This window comes from Danio rerio, chromosome 22, assembly GCF_049306965.1.
Source record: "Danio rerio strain Tuebingen ecotype United States chromosome 22, GRCz12tu, whole genome shotgun sequence".
Classification (NCBI taxonomy): domain Eukaryota; kingdom Metazoa; phylum Chordata; class Actinopteri; order Cypriniformes; family Danionidae; genus Danio; species Danio rerio.
The window spans coordinates 36,440,438-36,458,509 of record NC_133197.1 but is presented as its reverse complement, the minus strand read 5'-3'; the positions used below and the strand labels follow the sequence as shown (position 1 = coordinate 36,458,509).

General features: G+C 37.7%; 1 protein-coding gene across 4 annotated transcripts in view; it reads left to right on the top strand.

Annotated features, from left to right (window-relative positions):
* Positions 1–18,072, top strand: part of rnf123 (ring finger protein 123) — a 245,981-nt gene that overhangs the window by 72,737 nt on the left and 155,172 nt on the right. For 3 of the 4 annotated variants that reach the window (XM_009296497.5, XM_073937581.1, XM_073937582.1), the window contains exons 30-31: positions 781–868; positions 3,226–3,310. In XM_009296497.5, the coding sequence (XP_009294772.1) occupies positions 781–868; positions 3,226–3,310 (173 nt within the window). Of the gene's footprint in view, positions 1–780; positions 869–3,225; positions 3,311–10,491; positions 10,519–18,072 lie in introns of all 4 variants that reach the window. The other variant, XM_009296496.5, reaches the window with a different exon arrangement.

Below are 18,072 nucleotides of genomic sequence, written 5' to 3'. Positions count from 1 at the left end.
ATATATATATATATATATATATATATATATATTTTGTTGTTGTCTTTGTTGTTGTGCATTTTATGTTTAGTTTAGTTTGATACAAGTAAGCACAAATAAGAAAAAAGTCCTATGTTTAATGTTTACTTTTGATTGTTTCCTTGAAATGAATTATTCTGACTTCAACTACATATATATATATATATATAAATATATATATATATATATATATATATATATATATATATATATATATATATATATATATATATATATATATATATATATATATATATATTTGTTGAAGTCAGAGTTTTTCGCTGATGACTTTTTAATTGAATGTTTTGTTTCAGATTGTTTAGTACCAATTTTTCATTTAGATTTTTTTTTCCTTTTTTATGCTGCTTTGCTTGGTTGGTTGTTTGTTTTTGTTTTTATGGGTTTGTTTTGTGGTAATTTTCTATTATGATGTTAATTTTGTTTTGTTTTTGCTTGTTTTTTACATTTATTTTAAATCTTTTTTGGATTGTATTATATAGCTTTTTTTTGCTTCCTCCGTTTTGGCTTTAGTTTTGTTATGATCTTGAAACTTGCAACAATCTAGTTTGTAAATTATACACCATTATGAACAACCTGTGCAACCTCACACCTAAAAATTACATAAAACTTGCCAATTACTGGGGATTTTGTCATGTTGAGAAAGCTCCTGTTGTCTTAATCTGCTTTAATTTGTGCATTTAGTTCCTCTCCCCCCTGTTTTGTCATTTGTATAATGATTATTTCTAATATACCCCCTTTAAGGCGGATGGCTATGATGAAAAACTTACTGGCTCCATATGAGCAGAGACCCTGGGCTCAAACCAACTGGATCCTGGTTCGTCTTTGGAGGGTACGCTAATTTTCTTCGCTGCATTATCCTCCCCTTCACTCCTTCTTTTCATCTCCTCCTCTTCCTCCATTATGCCATTAGATTCCAGCTCAGAATAGTTGCATTATATCAGGGCCATTATGCAGCATATCTCCGCCATTTCCATTTTAACATTACCAATCCAGCTACTCCCATTTACTTATTAACATTTATTCAGCTCTCAGTGACTTAAATAAAAGGATGAGTTGTTTTATATCTCGAAAAGAAAGAACATTGGGTTTATTCAACCTTAAAGGTATGATTATGTGTCTGTTGGACATGTGTTTGAGTGTTGTTCTGTTGATGCCGGTTTAATTTATGATAATTTTAATGTTTCACAGATCGTTGGGCACAACAGACTGTCATAAAAAGCCACACATGAATATTAAAGTCAGATATTATCTTCCTAATTCCATTGTTTTTTATACATGTTCTGTTACTAACCCGATGCCAGTTTTAATCACTAGTTAATGCAGTCACATTAGGGGTGTATGATATTAGCAAAAAAAATCACAGGAGGGTTTATAATTTTGACTTTAATAGTATATAAACTACCTGACAAAGGTCTTGTCGATGATCCCATAAAGTGGCAGAAGGTCCGTTTTTCTGATGAATCACCTGTTGAACTGCATCCCAATCATCACAAATACTGCAGAAGACCTACTAGAACACACATGAAGCCAAGATTCTCATAGAAATCAGTCAAGTTTGGTGAAAGAAAAATCATGGTTTGGGGTTACGTTCAGGTGAGAGATCTGCAGAGTGGATGGCAACATCAACAGCCTGAGGTATCAAGACGTTTGTGCTGCCCATTACATTACAAACCACAGGAGAGGGACAATTCTCCAGCAGGATAGCGCTCCTTCTTATGCTGCCTTCACACCAGATGCGGAATGTGAGTCAAGCGCGAGTGATTTACATGTTAAGTCAATGCAAACGCGCGAATAGACGTCCTGTGGCGCGATACGCTCAAATGGCATGGCGCGAATGACGTAAATTGCTCGAATGGTGCGATACGCGTGCGAGTTGAGTGTTATGTGCATTTGACGCGGTTAACACGCATTTCGCGCGAATCGCTTCAGTTCGAAAATCTGAACTTCAGCGGACATTTGCTCCACGTTAACCAATCAGTAGCTTGCTCTTGTGGGGGCGTGATCATGACGTATCGCCTGCGGATGTATGACATATCCCGGTGGATAGCTGACACAGACAATAAGTTAATCAAACTTGGCTTGGCTCAGTCAGAAGCACCGCTGAAAGCCTCCATCATCCACGTTAAGTTTCTGGAGGAGTTTATGAGCTCAAAAAGCTGGATGCACCTCTGAAAGAATTTAGTGGACTCAGACACGACCCTAAACATATCTATGCTGTTTTTCAGCCTTCATAAAGCACATAAACACTGTTATTTTCTTCATAAAATCCATGTTAGCCATTTAGCAACGAAGCTAGAGTCACCGGGCAGACAGAAGCCCTGCTCATCACACAAATCCGCGTCTGTTCTGAAGTCAATTTGACGCGCGAATGAAGCGGATTTGACGCACGAATGAAGTGTGGTCTGATGCGCGAATGAAGCGAGTAAACTCAAATGTTCATGCGGCTATTTACATGCGATTAGCGTGATTTATTCGAGCATTCCGCGTCTGGTGTGAACGCAGCATTATACTTCAGCCTCCACATCAAATTCCCTGAAAGCAGGTCAAGGTGCTCCAGTATTGGCCAGCCCAGTCACCAGAAATTAACATTATTGAGCATGTCTGGGGTAAGATGAAGGAGGAGGCATTGAAGATGAACCCAAAGACTCTTGATGAACTCTGGGAGTCCTGCAAGAACGTTTTCTTTGTCATTTCAGATGACTTAAGTGATTTGAGTGATTGCAGAGATGTATGGATGCAGTCCTCCAAGCTCATGATGGAGTCAGACACAATATTCATTCTGTTTCCACCGCAGCATGCCTTTATATCCTACACTGGACATTATTTCTGTTCAGTGATGAGACTTTAGTCTAAGTAAAGTCAGACCTTACTGTCCTAATGAAATCATTTAAAATCAAGGCATGATCAGATTTTATTGTGATCAACTAAGTGTTATCTAGAGGCCTTTGCTTTTCATATAAGCCATTTCTGATACCAAATGATCAACTAGAAGTCAAGTTATTGGTTGTTCCTAAAACTTGGATAGGCGACACATTTTTTGTCAGGTAGTGTTCTTTTAGTGTACAGACTTTTAATGACTGAATAAAAGATTATTTTTGAGCAACTACTTAATAAAACTGCATAACATTTGATTCCGTGATTTTGCCGACTGTTTAAAGTGTTACGTTTTATTCCTCCTGTCTACAGGGTTGTGGCTTTGGCTACAGGTACACTCGTCTTCCTCATCTGCTGAAGACCAAACCCGAGGACGCCAACCTGCCCAGCCTGCAAAGTGAGTGGCTGTCCTGTCCTCCTGCTACTTTATTTTTAGCACAGCTTCAAAATGTACCTCTGTTTTTTGTCTTCTCAAAACTTTCGAAAAAACCAAAAAAAAAAAAAACATCTTTACTTTTCTATGCTCATTTCCTTCTGTGCCACTTTACAGTATTGCCGAAGCTTTTTTCACTGTACATAAAATATGGGAAAGGCTTACATCAATAAATTGTTCAAATATACAATAAATGATAAATAAATTAATTAAAATGACAGAAAAAAAGAAGCAAAAATAGACAAACACAGTCTCTATCTCTCTCGATTCAATTAAATTTAATCATTGTTTTATTGGCATGACAATTGTTATTAATGTATTTATAAAGAAATTTTAAAGTTTACATTTAAATATGTGTGTATATATATATATATATATATATATATATATATATATATATATATATATATATATACATATATATATATATATATATATATATATATATATATATATATATACATATATATATATATATATATATATATATATATATATATATATATATATATATATATATATATATATATTTATATACACACACACACACACACACATATATATATATATATATGTATATATGTATATATGTATATATATATATATATATATATATATATATATATATATATATATATATATATATATATATATATATATATATATATATATATATATATATATATATATGCAACACTTCTGTCTGGTTCTCAAATCTGATTGGCTGATAGTCATCCAATATTTTGTAATAACAGCATTCGTACTGCCTCTTCACCCTTGTGTATTACTCCACCCACATAGAGTGACAGCAGAACAGTAGATCAGAAGAAAGTAGTTCCTCACACAAAAGGGTTTTTGAGAGTCTCCGTGTTTGATTTAGATTTTTACACACAGTATTTTATCAAGTATAACACTATATATATTGCTGTGACGTAGTTTCAACATTTCTTTTCAAACCGGAAGAACGAATTTGCTCGAAATAACGCCAAAACAAGCAATTTTCACTTTATGGTGAAATATAAGTGTCCTAATAGTGTTTTTAGCAGCGTGGGACACAAATAGGACTGTCAACATCTCAAATAAGGTCTTTTGGAGTTAAAGTAGTTTAAAAAATTTAAAATACGCTATTAAATACTCAAACTATTGTCGTTTCAAACCCCTGATACCTTCATTTATCTTCAGAACACAAATTAAGTTACTTTAGCTGAACTACAGTGTATATTTTATATTTTAAACAATTATAATACTCTTGCTCTCACTCTCTCTCTCGTTGTTCCTTGATTACTTCTGTTGCTTTCTAATATAAGTGGCTTGTAAGTGTCTGCAAAATGATTAAATGTAAATGTAATATAAATGCAGTTTAATTAGGGCTTTCCGCTGATTAAAGACAAAATCAGAAGAATAAAATGGTAATTCATGGTATTAATATCAAGTCATATCCTATACCAGACTATTTACAAAGACAAAAACCCCCAAATTAATTTTATTTAAAAGCGATGGAAAGCATTTAATAGACAAAAAGCTGCCTTGGAAGTAAACTCATGTGAAACTCACTTTATTCATGTCCCACAATGCTTTTCCAATCAATCCCAGAATGCACTAGACTCATTTATACTTATAATAACAAGTCAAAAACACACTCGAGAGCTATTTCTCATTATAAACACTTCATGGAGCAGTCTTATTCATTACTAAATTATTAGTTTATTAGAAATATCCTTGAATTATGGCAGCTTCTCTGTTACTTTTTTGGGGCATTCATTCATTTTCCGTCAGCTTAGTCCCTTGTTTATCAAGGGTCGCCACTGTGGAATGAACCGCCAACTATTCCAGAATATGTTTTACGCTGCGGATGGTCTTCCAGCTGCAACCCAGTACTGGGAAACACCCGTACACTCGCCAACACGGGGAGAACATGCAAACTCCACACAGAAATGCCAACTAGCCCAGCCTGGACTCAAACCACTGACCTTCTTGCTGTGAGGTGTCAGTACTAACCACTGAGCCACCATACTAAGCCAATACATTCCTTTAAAACATATTTAATATCTAATTTCTGCAGGTTTTTAACAAAAGCTGCATATAAAAACAGAGCGAGTGGACGGGAATGACAGTATTCGCATCAATCTGATATTACTGTAAATATAGCTTGTTCTTTGTTTCTGTCCCTGGAATCTGCATCCCCGCTGACGCTATTATGAAGTGCAGATCATTAATGTCGGACGCTGAGTGCAGATGCTGTTTTTACTAGAGCGTTTTGACATCATGCCGATGTTCCGCACGACTGTAAAGAGTCTCATTTCGCTTCCGACTCGTTAAAGTCAAACCTGGCGCTTTCATGCACACTCACACTCAGGCTCGGGAAGGACGTGACTGTTCACTCGTCTTGGTATTCTTTCAGCAGCCTGTCAGATCAATAGTTTTTATCTGAGACTCTCCATTTAGGCAAACCGTCCACTGCGTGGACCGCAAATAGTTCCCCATATCAGATTACATTTAAAGGGGTAGTTCAGCTTAAACTGAAAATGCAGTCATGCCGTCCAAGATGTATGCTATTGACCTTATTCTAAAATGCGGAAGTGCGCCTGTTTTCGCGATTGTCTTAGAACTTCCGATTCAGTCGCCTATGGGAGAAATGACTAGGAATAATAAACGGCAGAATATGGTCAAACTACTTGCTCTACCAACAAATGTTTGCATGACTACACAGACCAAGTAGAATAATCTAATAAGAAAATAACAAATTGCAACATCAATCAGCGTAACGAGCAGTTTTTAACGTCAAAAATAAATGGAAGTGAATGAGACCGGAAGTCTCGAGCCATTAAGATTTAAGTGGCAGCGCCCGCTCGTTGGCGGAGAATAAGGTCAATACAGTTGGAATCACAATTATTTTTCCTCCAGTGAATTATTATTTCTTTCTCAAATATTTCCAAATTGATTTTTTTACAGATTGAGGATTTTTTTCACAGTATTTCCTATATTTTTTCTTCTGTAGAATGTCTTATTTGTTTTATTTCGAGTAGAATAAAAGCAGTTTTTAATTTTTGAAGCCATTTTAAGGTCTATATTATTTGCCCCTTAAGCAATATTTGTTTTGAATTGTCTACAAAATAAACCTCTGTTATTCAATGACTTTCCTAATTATTTTAACTTTAACCTAGTCAAGCCTTTAATTGTTTAAGCTGAATACTAGTATCTTGAAGAATAACTAGTCAAATATTATGTGCTGTCATCATGGAGATGAGAAAAGAAATAACTATTGCCATTTTAAGTCAACCCATCCCCATCCCAAATAAATTCCTGTGGCTCCTGACGATACGTCTTATGCTGTGTTCAAACTAAACACAGAGGTCACTTGCTCTAGTTTACTCAGGGGATGTTTTTCACTTGAGTTGAATTGTTGAGTTAAACATTCATAGTAGACGCAATTAAAGCACATTTCACACAGCCACTGCAAAATCATCTAAATCATTTACGCTGCCTGGCGGAAATTCACCTCTATTCCTACATTTACATTTATTTTTTTGTATGTAATCTACTCGCATGAATAGCCCAAAACATAATATTTGGTGCCAGGGCCGGAGTGGGACTCTTTTTCAGCCCTGCAGTTTCAAGCCTCAGACCGGCCCACCTCAGTTCACCACTGACTGTATTAAAATAAGGTTATTTCCAATTCAGTTTCTAATTACACTATCAAGTCTTTTTTTTGAGAAAACAGCTCTTTTAGAACTTCAAATGTTCAACAACCCTTACAGTATTATGTCTTAATAATAAAAATGAAAAAAAAAAAAAAATTGTTATACTCAGACAAGGACCGAACCCAGGTTGGCCACGTCATTGTCTAATTGTACTAACCACTGTACCACAACAGCTGTACGGTAAATGGTGACTTATCTAGTTATATCATCATTAACCTGCAGGCTGCATCCTGCTCACGAGGCTACGAGAAAATAGATAAAAAGAGCAGAGCTGCGGTAAAATAATTAATAAGAAGGCTGTGGTCAAGTAAATAAATAAATTATTTTTAAAAAGTGTGACTGCTGAGAGCAACAGATTCTGGAACTAGGGACAAAGGCCCTCGCGGCCAAAAAACGGACCGGCCCACCGGGAATTCTCCCGGTCCTCCCGATTAGCCAATCCGGGCCTGTTTTGGGCAACCAAATTTATTTATTTTTTGCTGCTTGTTCAAACTACAGTGACTGTAATTCCCACTCTTGTCCAGCTGATGGCGATTATTCTTGTTTTGTTTTCTCTTTGTTACCGCTGCGCACAGTTGCAAAAATGTCACAGCAGCTGACTGTAAGAAGTTTCTTTAAATGGCCAAATAGATGTGATATTAATAATAAAGGGGAAAAAAGAGGAAGTGATGCAGTGGACGATGAAGAACAAACAGACAAAAATACTCAGTCGCCAACAGCTGTTACGAGCCAACCCAGCGGCAGCAAGGAGGTCAGGTGCTTTGGAGTGCATTTTGAGCACTACCGAACGCAGAGGGGTGCAGAAGGAGCGCGTGCTGTAGTATTTTTATCCGGTGAAATGATTAACAGTTAACAGTTTTTTTTTAACAGAAAACTGTTAAACAGAGCATCTACTGCGTGAAAATGAGAGATAATGGATCTACTTTCACATTCGCTCTTGGATAGCGAAACCTTTACGCACAGACATCAATTAGTATATAAATATATACTTTTGTTTGTTAAGCGCAAATATTTGTTTCAAAACTATTTCTAAATTCAGTTTTAATTTCCAGCAAATGAATAAATGAATAATAATAACAAAATGTGCTCAAAAATCTGAGTTATATCCTAAAACACATGCTGTGCCCCATATGGTCTAATACCTTCAGGTGGGCAAATCTAAGCTTGTTTTTAATAAAACAAATATAAATATGGATATAATAAATAATACTGCTAATAATAATAACATTATACAAAAGCAAAGTGTTATGAATGAACTGAAAAAGCCTCGCGAGATGAAGAAGATATAAAAGCAGTGGTTTTTCATATTTATGTAGGCTAGAAAATAATATGTTTTGTAATATTTTAATCCTTTATATTTATATCCTATATCTTTTCTTATTATATCCTATATATATTCTTAATATTTACATTTTTTTCATGTGTAAAGATATTTGCCTATTGCTCTCTTGTGCGTATTAAGCAGTGTGTAAGCGAGGCGCCGGAGTTTAGACCGGGTTAGTTTTGGTCTAATGAAAAATCTATTATAGTTTCTCAAAATAGCAACGCGCCAGCGGTCCGCCTCAGAACATCTTCCTTTTTAGACCAGAAAGCCTAGGGGCGCACAAATGAGCGCAAATGCATTTGCTTTTTAAACAGCGTAGCGCAACGCCTCAAAACCACTCTTGCGCCAAGCTGAAACTACCAAAAGACTATAGCGCTGCGTCTTGCGCCACATTGCGCAGAGTGTATGATAGGGCCCTTAGTTCTGATCACAGCCTTAGGAGAAATGTTTCCTAACTACAAAACGCTGGCTGAAGTGGCGCTAGTAATTCCGGTCTTTTGTCACGAGAAGTCGACTTTCCGAGGCTAAGACACAGAATTTAATGACAACTCTACATCAGTCTCCCTTGATGCGCTTGATTACGCACAGGCAAGCACCCAGTTCAGGTCGACGCAGGAGGAAGATATGAATTAAGGCAGATAGGAGTTTTTGTTCGTTTGTCAAATAAATAAATGGATAATTTAGCTTACATGCTCGTCGTGCAAGTTCATTATTAAAATGTGAATGAAAAAAGTGATTACAAAAGTCTGCAAATCAAACAACGATCAATAATAGGTTATGACGGAAATTTTACAACCCTCTCCATCAAAATGACGGACAAAGAGAAAGTGTAACCATACATTCACACCGAAAGCGGCGAGAGCGTCCAAGGTCGCTTTGGCCGCCCTGGCGACAACGCTGTCTGCCTTCGGCTCCTGCGGCGAGAGCGTCAAAACTCGCTACATTGATCTCATATTTAAAGGAGCCGTTGCAGCATATCAGTTACATTCCTGCATAAAACATGTTTCTAGCGTGAAAATGTTGCGCACTTCTTATCAAATTCATATAACAATGGAAGATCAAGTTGCGTGTGGTGTGTCTTTGCTCTATTTATCCAATATGTGTCCATATGTCTGAAATATCCTGAAGCAGCAATACTGTTTTGTACTGTCACATCGCGTGAGATTCCCGCTTTTTTAAGATAAATTTATATAACATTAATGAACATCAGTAACTCGCCAGTAACTTATTTAATGTATGTTCCTGTAGGAAAAAATTGTAAATAATTGGAAATTTGGCGACTGCAATAATCAAACCCTTGGGAACAACTATGGTCGGAACCAAAGTTCACAGGTCTGTGTTCTCTGAACTGCTATCAAGCGATGGACTGATGGACATTCTGATTGCTTGCCGCCGAACCGCGTCATAGCTCATTACCATAAAGTTGACTTCATTTCAACTCTCCTCGATGCTCACGCCGGGGAAGACGCACCGCGCTGCTCCTCGCCGCTTATCGCCGCCGGCTCTCATTGAAAATGAATGACTTCGGCTACTTTGACGCTCTCGCCGCTTTCGGTGTGAACGTACGGTTATGCGACCTCTGGCTAACGGAGACCCGAGTTCAAGTCCCGGCATCGAGTTACTTTTCTGATCCTTTCACTCTCTTTTTGCTCCCTATGCTTTTCTATCATCACAATACTGTCGTATAAAAGTAAAGCTTAAATTGTTACTATTAACAATAGAAATTCTACACTAATCAGCTATTATGACGTTGATTATACAATCTAATCACTGTTGGTAAAGAAGATGACTTCATGTATCATTAACACTGTGTCTGATTTAGACCTTGAACTGTATCAAAAAGAGAATTACAATCATGATTCTTAATATCCATTAATTTGTCAATGGTTCGATCTTATATGAAGTGGGTAACGCACATCCCACATGACATTTGCATACTACAAGAGATGTGAGGGGCACTTAATGCTCGGCTGAAGGGGGAATAAATTGTGAAGTCGTCACTTTGTGAAAGGACACTTGAGCTTGTCTAGTCCTTGATGCATGAATTCCTTCCCTGGTCTGATACGTCTCGTCTCAATGCTAATTCCATCTTTTTCCACTCTCATTTGCATGACATCCAGGGGATTTGTCAATTGCTAGTTTTCAAAGTAAGTTTCGCTCCCGTTTGTCACCTTTGGCCGACCCTTATTAAACCCCATCCTAAGTGTGAGTTTGCTCTGATGTAGCCTCATTTAAATGTAGTGTCCATCTGACTTCCCCCCCAGTATTAAAGCTAGCTATAGATCTGTCATATAGGATTGTTTTGAAGTCATGTTTTGCTCCCTCAATCCCTTCTAGCCATGCCTTGTCCTTGCCAGTAGTTTGTTGTTGTTTTTTTACCCTCATAATTGTGCCAATTATCATGTGATTAATGTGTCTCCTCCGTGTCCTACTCCAAATCATTAGCTAATTACGCTGCTCAAAATGTAGGCTACAGTCCAAAATTCTGGATTTATTTGTGTGTGTGTATATGTATATATATATATATATATATATATATATATATATATATATATATATATATATATATATATATATATATATATATATATATATATAGTTGAAGTCAGAATTATTAGCCCCCCCCCCCTAATTATTAGACCGCTAGTTTACTTTTTCTGTTTAACTGGGAGAAGATTTTTCCACACATTTCTAAACACAATAGTTTTAATAACTCATTTCTAATAACTGATTTCTTTTATCTTTGCCAAGATGACAGTAAATAATATTTTACTAGATATTTTTCAAGACACTTCTATACAGCTTAAAGTGACATTTAAAGGTTCAACTGGGCAGGTTAGGGTAATTAGGCAAGTTATTGCATAACAATAGATTGTTCTGTTGATTATCAAGAAAGCAAATAGCTTAAAGGGGCTAATAATTTTGTCCCTAAAATGGCTTTTAAAAAATTTAAAACTGCTTTAATTTTTGCCGAAACAAAACAAATAGGACTTTTTTTAGAAGAAAAAATATTATCAGACATACTGTGAAAATTTCCTTACTCTGTTAAACATAATTTGAAAAATACTTAAAAAAAAGAAGAAAAAATTTTGAAGGGGGCTAATAATTCTGACTTCAACTGTATGTGTGTGTATGTATATATTTATATATATATATATATATACACACACACACACACACACACACACACACACACACATATATACATTCTGTGTGCGATAATGAAAGGATGATGCCATGTACACGGTTAATGTTAGGCCAATTTTTAATCTGTTCAAAAAATGGTTAAAGCGAAAGCGGCAACAACTGCTGCTGCTCACAAAGAATCTAAAGCCCTTGAAGGACTGCGGGTGCACGAGCATCGCTCTAGTTTCGTTTACAGGCTAGGTTGCTTTGAGTGAGGAAACGGCACCGGAGCTATACCACACTCGCAAGTGAGGAAAGCCTGTCTCACCGTGTGCGTCATCCTCTCATTCGGTATTTACCTGCTTTCGTTTGCTACCGCGAAAAAGCTGTTTTAGTCAGTCATGCTGCTTCTCGGTTCTAAGATCACATTTGCACGCATATAGACAAACGATCTAATCTAGTGACGACAGGCCAGCACTAGCAATTTAACAATGAGTTTCAGTCAGCCATAGTGGCTAGTGGCTGTCTAACCCGCCACAACTGAAATCTACACGCTTTTGGCAGGTTGGCGAGTGTTAATGTAAAGCCCTGTCTATAAATACTGGTAATACTTCATAGTCACACTTTTAGGCTTTGATCCAAATTGTGCCGTTTTGGTTATTGTCGCTTTACAACCCTGAATCAGGAAAGGTTGGGACAGTATGGAAGATGCAAATAAAAAAAGAAAGTAGTGATATCTAAATTAACTTTGACTTGTATTTCATTGCAGATACTACAACAAACATTATTAAATGTGTTCCTTGTAAACACATATTCAAATTGAGTTTTTTGCAACACATTTAAAAAAAAGTTGGATCAGTAAAGCATTTACCACTTTGTAATGTTCCCGTTCCTTTTCACAACACTTAAAGACGTTTAGGGACTGAAGACACTAATGCCGAGTTCAGACTGCATGATTTTAGCCCCGATTTTGACTCGCAAACAATGTTATTTCATTTGAAAAGATATTTCATTTACGCCACTACAGTTGCAGCTCGTGCAAGTCGTGCTGGTATTACATTTTTTTTCGAAGGTATTAAAAAAGGTGGTAAAAGGTATTCAATTCAACTTAAGAAGTTCTGTATCTACTCTGTATAGGCAGCAAAATAAATTCCTGTGGCTCCTGACGATACATTGGTGGTCTTATGGTTTGTTCAAACTAAACACAGAGGTCACTTGCTCTAGTTTGCTCAGGGGATGTTTTTCCCTCGAGATGAATTGTCGAGTTGAGCATGCTACATAATGAACAATCTATATTGATATGCGTCATGTCAAGGTTATGAATCTTTCATGATAGTCCAAACTTAACTTAAACACTAAAACCTGAACCACACTGTTCCAGTTACTATGACCATTTATGTGAAGCTGCTTTGACACAATCTACATTGTAAAAGCGCTATACAAATAAAGCTGAATTGAATTGAATTGAATTGAATAGTCTTATAAATATGGAATCAGTTTAGTCTCAAGAGAAATTCATACAAAAGACATGATGTACACATGCGTAGCCAAATTCACGTGCATAAAATCAAATTCACGTGCCTAAAATATTTATATTCACAAAAAATGTTCACGTGCTCAAAATAAAAATAAATTTTCATAAAATACGTTTCTCAAATGCAAAACACCATTTGCAAATGTATAGGAGTGTACAAAAAGTTTTGAATGTTTAAAACTTGCGAATTCATTCTGAATGAGAGAGGATTTGCACATTCACGTACGACTCCCCCTGGATACGTGTGTGAGTAGTTTTGAGACTTTCCTGCCAGAGGCAGGGTAACTCGTACCTTTCAGCCAATCAGAGGAGAGCTGTAGTCAATGACACCAACTCTGCGCTTTATTTGCGCATACTGTTTCTCTCCAGCATGGCGAACGGAGAAAACAGCAGTCGCAGTCGCACTTTTTTTATTTATTTAATTATTTGACCATAGCCTCACTCTTTTTATCCATTATTTTGCCGCAGCTCCGCTCTTCTTATTTATTGAACTCGCAAGTTTTAAACATTCAAAGCTTTTTGTACACTCTTATACATTTGCAAATGGTGTTTTGGATTTGTGAAACGTATTTCATGAAAATGTATTTTTATTTTGAGCACGTGAAAAATTTTTGTGAATATAAATAAATATTTTACGCATGTGAATTTGATTTTATGCACGTGAATTTGGCTACGCATGTGTACATCGTGTCTTTTGCATGAATTTCTTTTGAGACTAAACTGATTCCATATATAAACACCTCATTCAAGTACGAGATATCGCAAATGATAATGGAGGTTTGCGTTCCCTTTAGGGGAGCTGAATTTTGCATGGTGTTCCTGTCTGTTTGTTTATTGGTTCTTAACCCAAAGCGATTTTAAATTGAACCAACTTCAGTAATGGAGCAATTTCTTGCCTAGTAATGTCCGTAACGTGCATGTCGTGCCTACTACCTGATCTCTGTTATGGCCTGCCCTCATTACCCCTGGGTCCTTGTTTTCCATGCTGCCACTTCCACAGACTTCATCTAATTAAACATAAAGGTTGCATCTCTATCGGAGACCTGCACCTCTGCGTCTAATGATTAGCTCTGTTTAGAGCTTTATTACCGTTGCTTGCTCTTGCTTTTAACACTCCGAGGCTTTTAGCGTGTTTGCCCGATCGCTGTGCTTTTCCAGATAAGGTATTAAATTACCCAGTGTCCTCTTTGTGCGCGTATAATGAGAGAGAGTGCCCTTTCTTTGTTCTCCAGACATGGTCAGATAGCAGTAATAGAATGTCTAAGGAAGGGCGGGAGACGTGATTTCCCATCAGCCCTCTATTTTGTTATCTGCTGTCGTCATTCTGTTGTGAATGCAGTATGCCGAGCTGAATGTTTACCTTCTCGTATGACCACCTTGGTTTAATGTTTGCTGCTTTGTCTCTTAATCAGTAATTAGGGTTGTGGGTTGAACAAAATCATTTTTGGTTTAAGGTATTCATGTGTGGTACTCGGGTGTTATGGGTAGACAGATACTGAGTGTGATGGAATGACTGTCTCCCCTAACAGCAACCTTTCGATTTGCCTTTCCTCTGAGAAATACACAATCACGATCCCTGTTAGGCGACAGTGATGAGGCATATTTGATGTTAATAGCACCACGTCTACTTATAAGCAAAGCACGCCTCTCCTCAAGAGACTGATCACTTATCTAATACTCTCATCCACTTTCAAAAACTAAAGTAAGAAAAAGGTTAGACAGATATGTGCGGGTGCTAAGAAAATAATCGAGGTTGAGTGGCATCAAGCCATGGCACACATCAGAATAGGCATATTCATATTCAACCAAAATAGACACATGCTTATAGGAGCACTACTCTTTTCTTTATACAAGTCCACTACATTTAAACTGTACATTTTTGAGCCCATTCAGCCCATCTCCAGGGGCCTCATGCATCAACGCTGCGTACGCACAAAAACTTTGCGTACGCCAGGTTTCACGCTCAGAATCGCTAACGTTTGGATTTACTAACAATGAACTGAACGTGGGAATGTGCGCAGCTCCACGGCAGCTTTCTGGCTGGCGTACGCACATTTTTTGTGCGTATCTGTTTTATTTCCATTGGCGACTCCTAGAGGCAGTTGTGTTAAATTCCTCTCTACAAAGTGTCTGAGCCGTGCAATGGCAGCTGTATGAGACGGGTTCATCTAGCAGGTATATAAGGTTTCCATACCATACAGTTGACCAGCCAAACATTGAAGCGCAATTTGCAGCAGTCGCCTGTTTTCCCAATGTAATCTGAGCGATCTACCGCACGCACATTGCTATAAAGACACTATCTGAAGATGAATTTGCATGCGTGAATCAGAAACATTTCCATTCAATAAATGTGCAAATAAAATATGTTGCACAGACTTATTAATGATTCCTACTTGTCTTTCTCGTGATAAATAGTCGGCAAAATCTGATATGTAGCGGGGAAAAAAAGAAGAAAGAGTTCATCAGCCGCTGGATTCGAACCGAGTTCATGCTCGAACGTGTCAATACATGATCACATGCGTCTTACGAGGTGCGCCACTGAGACTGTTAAGGGTACTGCAACATTTTACAGATATAAACCACACTATTTCTTTTTTTAATGCACTCAGTGCGATGTTCAGACCCAACTGTGTTAACCGCATCAGCTAAACTCTCCCACTCTATTTTTTTTCTTTTGTTGTTAATTCCGGAGAACAAACTTGCTAATAACACCGCTTTTCTCCGGTCTACCTCCGAAAGCAGCACCTCCAATTCACATTCTGTTCAAAGTTTCTCTTTTTTCTTGCTTTTGCCATTGCTTTTTCGTTGGATTTTGCCATTAGCATAGTCATTAGCATATTCATACGGGGGAGGAGGCAGGGAGGGGTTTTGTGCTCGTGCATGCTGCACTCAGTTTCACGTTTATTCGGATGCACAAAAGAATATGCGTGGGATTCGGCGTACGCAGTGTTTCATACATCTGAATTTTTTTATGCGTACGCACATTTACAGCTTTGTGCGTACGCAATGTTTTAGTAAGATTTCCACGCAAGTCTTCGTACATGAGGCCCCAGGTCTGGTGGGAGCACCTTTATTTTAATATCTTAACACCACTGCGTAATATCAATGCGCCTGCTTCAGTCACGGTATGGCAGCAAAGTTCCTTGATTATTACTTACAGATTTAAGCCTTAGCTGGATACTTTACTTCACTCAGAGCTGTGTTACACACTACCTGGAAGGGCATTTTCAAAAACCCATAATATGGCCTCTTTAAAAAGATACAGTGGAAGAAAAGGACTGAACATGGAAACTGTAAAGCCTAATTTAACCCAATCTGTGAAGTTGTGGACGCATAGCAGGAGCAAAAACAAGTACCAGATGTGTGTCTAATATAAATTAATATATTTAATCTATTTTTCTTTGTCCCCCTTTTAAATACCGATCATTTGATGCGCTTTGCTCCACTCTCTGTATTATGCTGCCTGATCTGTCTGGTTTTCAACTAGGTCCGCTAAAGTACCCGACGTCATGGGGGCGGGTACTTTCATTTTCACTGCTGCAGTCCCTCACTTCTACTCGTGTTCAAACCAAAACATCGACAAACTAATCAGATGGCGCTCAGTGGCACGGCTGAAATATGATCTGCGTCATGAATCGTGGTGCTGCGTGTCGCGTCACCGAGAGGCGCTTCTGGTGTGCTTCCTGCTTCATACAGAGTGAACCAAAGCGCATTGGTGCCATTATAATGTATTAAATATATATATTTTTAAAAATCTCGATTTCTCGATTTGATTCAAAATTAAATCGTCTGAAAACATAAATTCAAATTAATCGAAAAAATCTGAAAAATCGCCCAGCACTGATTGATTGATTGATTGATTGATTGATTGATTGATTGATTGATTCCTCGAGTGTTGAGTTTTGAATAGGAAAATTTTTAAAACTCTTGAATTTTTTTGAGCGAGATGCTAATAAAGCTGAATCAATATTTTATTGTTATTATTGGTATTTTATTGGTACAGTACGGTACACTTTCCCATTTCCACTGTCGTAAGTACTAAAATGGCAAACCATACCACTAATTAGGGAACCTAACACAAGAGTACGGTACCAAAAGGGTGGAGCTAGACTCATTGTTGAATGCTTTTGCTTACAGAGATTCGTCAATCGGACTTGCAACAAGTCAGGGGAATACAGCCAAAAACAACAACAACAACACAGTAATAAAACAAATGATGGTGCTTAGCTGAACCAAGGCTCACTCAAGCTCAAACAAAGCTTGTATCTTCTTGTGACAAACAGCCACTTACCAAGAAGCAAGTACGGGATCTGCTCCATGTCCTCCATTGTTGTTTATGGGAGACAAAAAGCAGAAGGGGTCCCATTTCTAAATTTGTGTGCGTTTAAATTTGAATTACTGAAATTAAGTGCGCAAAAGATGCGAAATGTGAGCAGTCCACACAGCTTTTTTCTTTGAGTGAGAATGACAACCTCAACTTCTGGTCTACGCCAGGGATTGGTCCTGGAGGGCCAGTGTCCTCCAGAGTTTAGCTCTAACCATAATTAAACACTACTGCTTATCTTTCTAGTGACACTGATTAGCTTGTTCAGGTGTGTTTGATTAGTGTTGGAGTAAAACTCTGCAGGACAATGGCCCTCCAGGACCGAAGTTGCCCATCCCTGCAATACACCTACAAGCAGGGGTAGACTGACCATAGGGAGCACCAGGACATTTCCCGGTGGCCTGACGGTCTATCCCACCCATTACCCCCCCACCACCCCCCCCCCCCCCCCCCAACACACACACACACACACACACACTTTTCATAAACATTGCGCTTCCTGCCCTTGCCTACAAGTACGGGAACTGTGACAGTGAAAACGCAAGCCTGATCTGGGTGGCCCATACCAAATAGGTTCTGTTCTAAACTGTACCATACTGCTCAGTGAAAATGAGGCATAAGGTCACTGTACAAACTCCACTTGAGGACAAAATTTACAGAAATTTGTGACCTTTTTTATTGGCAATATGACCATTGATAGCTATGCATTAAAAGTAT